This window comes from Leptonychotes weddellii, chromosome X (assembly GCF_054177405.1).
Source record: "Leptonychotes weddellii isolate Sample4059 chromosome X, ASM5417740v2, whole genome shotgun sequence".
NCBI lineage: Eukaryota > Metazoa > Chordata > Mammalia > Carnivora > Phocidae > Leptonychotes > Leptonychotes weddellii.
The window spans coordinates 53,908,874-53,918,366 of record NC_138385.1 but is presented as its reverse complement, the minus strand read 5'-3'; the positions used below and the strand labels follow the sequence as shown (position 1 = coordinate 53,918,366).

At 36.2% G+C, this 9,493-nt stretch overlaps 1 protein-coding gene across 2 annotated transcripts in view; it reads left to right on the top strand.

Moving 5' to 3' along the window:
- ATP7A (ATPase copper transporting alpha) overlaps positions 1-9,493 on the top strand; it is a 62,511-nt gene that overhangs the window by 16,454 nt on the left and 36,564 nt on the right. For both annotated transcript variants that reach the window (XM_081808621.1, XM_081808620.1), the window contains exons 5-9: positions 2,281-2,442; positions 4,493-4,569; positions 5,151-5,373; positions 6,597-6,830; positions 7,978-8,069. In XM_081808621.1, the coding sequence (XP_081664747.1) occupies positions 2,281-2,442; positions 4,493-4,569; positions 5,151-5,373; positions 6,597-6,830; positions 7,978-8,069 (788 nt within the window). The remainder of the gene's footprint in view (positions 1-2,280; positions 2,443-4,492; positions 4,570-5,150; positions 5,374-6,596; positions 6,831-7,977; positions 8,070-9,493) is intronic.

Sequence of the window (9,493 nt, the reverse complement as noted above, 5' to 3'; positions counted from 1 at the left end):
CGGATTCACTTCTCCGCACGTCCTACCTTCCAGAAAGTGGTCGCTTTTCTGATGAGAGAGTTGTTGCTCTTCTTTTCTTCGATCTCCTGTTGAGTTTGTAGGTGTTCAGAATGGTTTGATCCCTATCCAGCTGAATTCCTGAGAGGAGACGAAATCCAGGTCTCCTACTCCTCCGCCATCTTGCTCCGCCCCCCCCAAAAACATTTTATTTTTAACTAATCTCTATACCTAACACGGAGCTTAAACCCACAACCCGGAGATCAAGAGTCACACGCTCCACCAACTGATCCAGGCAGGCACCACCATGGATTTTTATTTTTTAAAGAATTTTTTTAAAAGATTTATTTATTTATTTTAGAGACAGAGAGGGAGAGAGAGAGTCAGCAGATGCCATGCTGAATGCAGAGCCTGACATGGGGCTCAATCCACTACCTGGAGATCACGACCTGAGCCGAAGCCAAGAGTGGGATGCCCAATTGACTATGCCACCCAGGCGCTCCTAGTTTTTAAAGACTTCTGAAACTTAGGGGGTGCCTGGGTGGCTCAGTCAGTTAAGAAATCTGCCTTCGGCTCAGGTCATGATTCCAGGGTCCTGGAATCGAGCCCTGTGTTGGGCTCCGTGCTCAGCAGGGAGCCTGCGTCTCCCTCTCTCTCTTCCGCTCCCCCTGCTTGTACTTGTGCTCTCTTTCTCTCTCGGCCAAATAAATAAAATAAAATTTTTAACAAAATAAATAAGACTTAATAGCTTTATTGAAATATAATTCACATACCACAAAACTTGCCCTTTTAAGATGTACAATTCAGTGGTTTTTGTATATCCTCAGAGTTGTGCAACTATCACCATATCTAATTTTAAGAGCTTTTCATTAACCCAAAAAAGAAATGTCTTGCCTGTTAATAGTCACTCCTCATTCTTGATATTAAATATTTGAGTCTTCTTTCTTTTTTCCCTTGGTCAGTCTAGCCAAAAGTTTGTCAATTTTGTCAGTTTTTTCAGAAACACAATTTTCGGTTTTGTTGATTTTCTCTCTTCTCTCTTTTATTAATTTCCACTCTAATCTTTAATTTCCTTCCGTTTGCTTGCTTTACATTTAGTTTGCTCTTCTTTTCTAGTATCTTAACATGGACGGTTAGGTTATTTATTTGAGATCTTTCTTATTTTTTAATACTGACATTTATAGCTACACATTTCCCTCTGAGTAGTGCTTTCATTTCATTTACTGTACTTTTCAATTCCAGACTGTCCATTGGGCCTTTTTAATAATCTCTCTTTCTTTATTGATATTATTTATTTGGTGAGATAGTGTTCTCATATTTTCCTTTAATTCTTTTTTTTTAGAGATTTATTTATTTTAGAGAGAGAGTGTGAGTGGGGGGTAGGGGCATAGGGAGAGGGAGAGAGAGAATCCTCAAGTAGGTTGCCTGCTGAGCGCGGAGCCCGACGTGGGGCTCCATCCCAGGACCCCGAGATCATGACCTGAGCCGAAATCAAGAGTCAGCCGACTGAGCCACCCAGGCATCCCCATCTGATTTTCTTGAATAATGCTTCCTGGATTGCTGAAAACTTTTATTTAATTTCCAAATTTCAAAAAAAGTTGGTTTTGACAGTTTTGACAGTTTCTCATTGCTTTTATGGAGGAGATAATTTTCAAAGGCCTTTACTACACCATTACTGATATTCTTCAGTAGATATTCTTGAATAAAAGCTTTGTAATTTGTTATATACTCTTTAGTCACTTTCCAGATCTTTAAAGGGTTGTTTTTTGAAACTTTTGTTCAATTTTATCATTGCTTTTGGGGGAAAGTCTTTGCTGAGCTCCACACACAGTCATCCCAGAAGTTCTGCTACTCCATTTTAGAATTTAATACCAAGCTGAACTATAACCTCACCCAAGACATAAGGCAAAATGCATTTTTAGACAAAGGTATAACACTTTTGTCATCCATTAACCTTCTGTAAAAGTAATATTGAAGACTAAAAAATCTAGAGGGAAACAAGACATTGAGTTCAAGAAACAATAGATGTCAAATCCTCTATCACTGAGCAGTAACAGGAAGAGGGAGACTGACTTAGCGAGATCTTCTTCGATTTAACCTTTTGCAGCTTCCCAGGACCATATCTTATTCAGTGTAATTTTATATAAAAACAGCATTCTAATGAACATATCTGAAGGATATTAATAGTGCAGATAAGATCTTGTATGTTCATCCCATGTTACAATTCATGTTTAATGGAGGAAAAAGTAGATTTCTGAATAACAAAACCTTTGTCTTTAACAGGTGAGAGGAATGACGTGTGCCTCCTGTGTACATAAAATAGAGTCTGTCCTCACAAAACACAGAGGGATCTTCTACTGCTCTGTGGCCCTGGCAACCAACAAAGCACATATTAAATATGACCCGGAAATTATTGGTCCCAGGGATATTATCCATACGGTTGAAGTAAGTGGTAAGATTTTGCATTTCTGTGTTCTTACCTATTCAGTCAGCACTCCATTGAATCACTTCTATTTTGTATCAGACAATGAAAAAGATCTGGTCCCTTTGATTACTCTCAATTAACATGTCTCAAATTTAACATAAATGTGTTTACAACCTTTTTTTTCTTGGTCTTTGTCAGGAAGAGTTAGGCAAAGGCATATTGGCACTATTAATCAGGAGTAGACTGAAGGTAGAACCACAGATTCTTTAAAAATATTTAGAAAATGGCAGTAAAGTACAATTTGTTATAAGATTAATTAATCATTAGGAAAGCAAGCATCATGCTAGATGCTTTATTGTACCTAGATCAAAGCAAGCAATGTAATCTTTAAAAATTTGTGTATAGTTGACACAACGATGTTATGTTAGTTTCAGGTATACAACATAGTGATTCAACAACTCAGTGGTTATGCTCTGTTCACCACAAGTGTAGCTAGCATGTGTCACCATACAACTCTATTCCAATACCATTGACTTATGTTTACGATGCTGTACCTTTTTTTTCCAATGACTTAGTCATTCCTTAACTGGAAGCCTGTATCTCCCACTCCCCTTCACCCATTTTACCCATCTCCCATCTACCTCCCCTCTGGCAATCATCAGATTGTTCTCTGTATTTATAGGTCTGATTCTGCTTACAAATGATGTATTTTTAAGTATGAAATTTAAAAGACCAAACCCTTTTATTTGTCACAAACTTATCTCATGTTCTTCAATAAATCAAGTGGTAGTACATGTGAAAATGCTTTAAAAGTTTTAATGTGGTATAGCCTTGTTATAATGATTGGAGCATATTAATAGTTCAGATAAGATCCTATTAGTATAGATAATAATACCATTAACATCTTTGTGAAGCTAGCATTATTGAGTATTTACTATGAGCCAGTTACCAACTTTGCAAAGCTTCAACTCTTAATTTAATTCTCACAACAGTGCTGTCATCTTCATTTTGGATGTGACGAAACCCAGGTTAAGAGAAGTTAAGTTACTTGCCCAAAATCACATAGCTAGTAAGTGTCATAGTTGGGATTTGAGCCTATTCTTTCTTTTGTTAAAAAAAAAATTTATTTATTTATTTGAGAGAGAGAGAGAGCTCGTGCAAGCAGGAGGGGGTAGAGGGAGAAGCAGACTCCTTGGGAGTCTGACACGGGGCTCGATCCTGGGACTTCATGATCATGACCTGAGCTGAAGGCAGATGCTTAACTGACTGAGCCACCCAGGCGCCCTGAGCCTATTCTTTCTGACTCTAAAGCTCACGCTTGCTTTTTTCACTGTGCTGTGTGCTACACTGCCAACAAATGTAAGATGGCAACATTTTCCCTAGCAGTTGAAAATACAGTGTATGTTACTGTCTATGTGCATATGAGTCTTACTTATGTGTAGTTTTCTTTAATACTTCGTTATATTAGGGAAAATTTTTGTTCATGTTCTTTTTCTGATAGAAGAAGAGTAGAGACTGCATCTGCAAAGACTTGATACTATGGTGCTAACTTTTGTGGCCTATTATTCAATTTCCTGTACTTGTTTGGGGGATGGATGGATAGATAGATGTCAAAGCTAAAATTTTAAAAAAGTGATTAATGTACATCAATACTAGTGGATGATGCTTGTCTAAATGTAAGATTTGTGATTTTACTATTGAATTCTGTCTTTATTAGATCATCAAACACTGATTCTGCTTTTTTCTAAAATTACTTATTAGAGGCTTTAGCTTACTTTTTGATATAAGAATCTTAGTGAGGACAGCTGCACTTGAGTTAAATCATTAGTTTGAGAACAGTAGGGTAGACATTAACTAGAGTTAAGGAACTATTCATTTATTTGATGAAAGGCTATAAACAAAAGCAATTAAGAGAAGGGAGCATATTTTCATCTTTGCAGTCACCAGAGTGACTTGCACTCAGTAATTGAGTTGAATTCAAGTTCTTAATGACAGTACTGTGTCTTAGAATTTCTCTATATAATATTTTTATATTCAGTGAAATAATTGTTTTCTCATGAATTTCCTTAGAGCTTAGGTTTTGAAGCTTCTTTGGTCAAGAAGGATCGATCAGCAAGTCACCTGGACCATAAGCGAGAAATAAGACAGTAAGTTCTTTTGGTGTGTCAATGAAAAACAGATTTTGATTCTTTGTTACAGATTTTTTTAAGAGAGAGAAAGAGTGAGGGAGAGGCAGAGGAAGACGGAGAGAGAATCTTTTTTTTTTAATATATATATATATTTTTTTATTTATTTGAGAGAGAGAGAATGAGAGAGAGCAAGCACATGAGAGGGGGGAGGGTCAGAGGGAGAAGCAGACTCCCTGCCGAGCAGGGAGCCCGATGCGGGACTCAATCCAGGGACTCCAGGATCATGACCTGAGCCGAAGGCAGTCGCTTAACCAACTGAGCCACCCAGGCGCCCCGGAGAGAGAATCTTAAGCAGGCTCCACACTCAGCACAGAGCCTGATGCAGGACTCGATCTCATGACTCTGAGATCATGACCTGAGCCGAAATCAAGAGTTGGATGTTTAACCAATTGTTATAACTTTAACATCCTGTTGACATGTCAGTTTTTACAATGTCATCCTTATATTGGGTGAAGTGGTCACAATTTGTATTTCCCTATAGTACATAGAACCTTTAACCATCAGCTACTTACTAAAATGATTTTTCTTTTCTACGTAAGGTGGAGACGGTCCTTCCTTGTGAGCCTCTTTTTCTGTATTCCTGTAATGGGGCTGATGATATATATGATGGTTATGGATCACCATCTTGCAACTCACCATAATAAGAACATGAGTCAAGAAGAAATGATCAACATTCATTCTTCTATGTTCCTGGAGCACCAGATCCTGCCAGGATTGTCCATTATGAATTTGCTATCCTTTCTATTGTGTGTACCTGTACAGGCAAGTGAAATGGTAGCAAGTATATATGTTAATAATGAAAAATAGCAAAATGTGACAGGCAAGGCTATTTTCAATTGCAAAACAGATATTAGCCAGAAGTTTGATCATTTTATGCTAGATGCTTCATAAAAATAATCTTAAACTGAGTGGTTAAAGTAGATAATAAATTCCATTTAACTCCTAAGGATATTGTTTAACAACAAAGCAGAGAAAAAGAGTTCAATTCAGATTTAGATATGAATTTAGCATTCATATCTGCTGTTGCATATAACTTTATGTTTAAAGTAATAATAATAAAATAGATATTTTACTTATTTATATTTGTATTTAATATTCTATAGTAAACATATTAAAATTAATTATATTACTATTATATCAAGTATATTAATATATTTTAATTATTAACTTATATAAAATAAAATGATGGTGATAATTATATTATGTTATTATTTTAATTACTTATCCCTGATACTGAAGTACATTACTTTCTGTATGTTTTCAACTCTTCTTTTCAGATAAACTTTTACTATGGAACACTTCATCCAATAAATCTATTCCTTTTTCTGATCCTTATAAAAGGCAGTGATGATTTTAAGAACATCTTAGTATGTTTCTCTATACTAATGAAAAACAAGCTTTTCAGTTATGTTTACCAATGAAAACAGCCAGCAGTTCCAATAGCTTGTGATATTCTACTTAGGTTGAATTTTAGGCAGGGTGGCTGAGTTTTATGTAAAAAAACCATTGTCAAAAGAATGTAATTGTTTTCTTAGTTCCTGTTTGTACTAGCATCTAAAAGAAAAATCTAAGAATCATCTGACTTTCTTTATATTATGGAATATCCGTTGGCTTATAGAGGACAGCTGCCAAGGACTTGTACAGCAATTTGGATCTCAACACACACATACCTGCTAAAATACAAACATTATTGTCTCAGCTTAAAATCTATCCTTAGTCACCATACAATACATCATGAGTTTTTGATGTGGTGATCCACGATCCATTGTTTTCGTATTGTATGGTGACTAACATAACATGATAAAATTTAAAAAATTTAAAAAAAAGAACTCAAGCTCTGGGGAAAAAAAAATCTGTCCTTAGTGTTTATGGATTAGTTAAAAGCAAAAGGAAATTAACCTTGAGACTGTATCTTTGTTACTGAGCTCTATATGTGAATTTCAACATTTTTTTAAACAGCAATAATTATTGTTTCTATATTACAGTTTTTTGGAGGCTGGTACTTCTACATTCAGGCCTACAAAGCACTGAAGCATAAAACTGCAAATATGGATGTACTGATTGTGCTGGCAACCACCATTGCATTTGCCTACTCTTTGGTTATTCTTCTGGTTGCAATGTATGAAAGAGCCAAAGTAAACCCTGTTACTTTCTTTGATACACCTCCTATGCTATTTGTGTTTATTGCACTAGGCCGGTGGCTGGAACATATAGCAAAGGTAAAGTAAGAAAGAGTGACATTTGTTAAAATCTTGGATGGATAAGTGATCATATTTTCTAGACCAGTTTTTGGAAATATACATTGATTTATATAGTTAACAAAAGAAGTGCTTCCATTTTGGTAACATTTTAAGTTAAATATTCCTTTAGAAGATTTACCGAACTTACGGAATTAATACTTTAGATAGGACAGTATATCCATGTTTATTTCAAGAGAGAGACATTTGCCAAGTACTTACTTATATCACATTATTAATGGAAAAATTGATGTGACCACAAGATTTAAAATAATGATGGAAAAAATATTCACCCATAATCCCTTGCTATAATGGAAATTACTTTCTAATTCTGTTCTGCATACCTTTATATTTTACAGAGTGGCAAACATAGTATACATACTGGTTTATCCTTAACGCTAGAAAGTTTTTTTCCCCATTTTTGCAGTCCAGATATAATTATTTGGTATTTTCTAAATAATATTCTGTCAAATCATTGTGCTGTAACTCACTAAACCATTTTGGTTTTGTTCTCAGTTGGATTGTTTCACATTTTAAATTTTAGATAATCCTGCATTAAACATATTCGTGTTTAATAGTAATTTCTGTTGAATTAGTATCTTAGGATAAATTACAAAGTATGTGAGTAAAGGGCATAAATCCTTTTGTGGCTCATGCAACAAGTTTTAGCATTCTTTTGTCATTAAGATTATGTTAGTGAAGTAGTTTTACTACAACTTCATCAGCATTAACTCCTGTATAAATTCTTGCTAAGTTAGTAGGCATTAAATGGTGTCATAGAGTTGCTTTTGTTTGCATTTCTTCCATTATTAGCAGGAATAAACATTTTTCTACACAGGAGGTATTTTATTTCTTCTTAAATTAATTGCCTAATGATGTCCTTTGCTCATGTACCTGAGTTCCTGATGTTTTCCTATTAATTTATGTTACTTTTTTATAAATTATACCTAATAATACATTTTATATTTTGTATACTTCGTATTTTTGAAGTAAAACATTTTCTAATTTGAACTAATTAATATTCCTAAAGCTATCTTTTTGGCAAATGTTAAGTATTGTATCTTTATTTTAGGTAAAACCTGAGCTTTTTCTTCCTTAGCATTGTTAACATGTTTGTGTTAATTTATAGGGTAAAACATCAGAGGCTCTTGCCAAGCTAATTTCACTACAAGCTACAGAAGCAACTATTGTAACTCTTGACTCTGATAATATTCTCTTAAGGTATTTATTTTCATTCTTCCCCCTTATCTTTTTAACTTCTTACAAAAAATATCAAATACACCCAGAAGTAGAGAGAAGAGTATAATGAACCCACATCATCCATCTCCCAGATTTAACAATTATTCACATTTTTTTTTTAAAGATTTTATTTATTTATTTGAGAGAGAGCACATGAGAGGGGTGAGGGTCAGAGGGAGAAGCAGACTCCCTGCCGAGCAGGGAGCCCAATGCGGGACTCGATTCCGGGACTCCAGGATCATGACCTGAGCCGAAGGCAGTCGCTTAACCAACTGAGCCACCCAGGCGCCCAACAATTATTCACATTTTGCCAAACTTCATCTATACATTCTATCTTTATATTGTTGCAGTAGTATTTTAAATTCCAGTCATGTTGGTTTATTGCTAAATATTCCTGTAGTATCTCTAAAAATAGGACATATTCTTATGTAACTATAATACCATATTGCATTTAACAAAATTAACAATATCTTAAGATCATCTAATATGTATATAGTCTATTCTCATTTCTCCTATTGTCTCCAAAAAGTTATTTATTTATTTTAGAGAGGGGGAGAGAGAGAGAGTGCAAGAGAGTGAGAGTGAGTGCACACACGTGAGTTGGGGAGGAGCACATGGGGAAGAGCTGATGGGGAGGGAATGGGAAGGAGATAGAATCTCAAGCAGACCCTGCGCTGAGCACAGAGCCCAGAGCCCATTCCGGAGCTTGATCTCACCCTGAGATCATGACCTGAGCAAAACCAAGAGTTAGATGCTTAACGGACTGAGCCACCCAGGTGCCCCGTCTCCAAAAGTTTTGTTTCTTTCTTTGAAACGGAAATCAAACAAGAGCCATGTGTCAAAGCATTTGACTGACACATTTCTTTTAATATAGAACAGCTCTGGGACACCTGGGTGGCTCAGTCGGTGAAGCGTCTGCCTTCAGCTCAGGTCATGATCCCAGGGTCCTGGGATCGAGTCCCGAATCCGGCTCCTTGCTCAGCGGGGAACCTGCTTTTCCCTCTGCCTGACACTCCCCCTGTTTGTGTGTGTTCTCTCTCTCCCTCTCTCTGACAAATAAATAAAACCTTAAAAAAAGTCTTTAATCTAGAACAGCTCTTCCCTCCTGTTCGCCCTCCCCCCTCCACGCCCTGCCCCTTACAGGTGACTTGTTAGATAACCACCCATCAATTGTTCTGTAGAATATCACACAGTCTGAATTTAACTCTTTGCTTCCTTGTGGCATCATCTAACTTATTCTGTAACTCCTGGCACCTGTAAACTGGAAGTTAGAGCTAAAGACTTGATAAGATTTCATTCTTTTTAAAAAAATTTCATTCTTGGGCGCCTGGGTGGCTCAGTCGGTTAAGCGACTGCCTTCGGCTCAGGTCATGATCCCAGGGTCCTGGGATCAAGTCCCACATCAG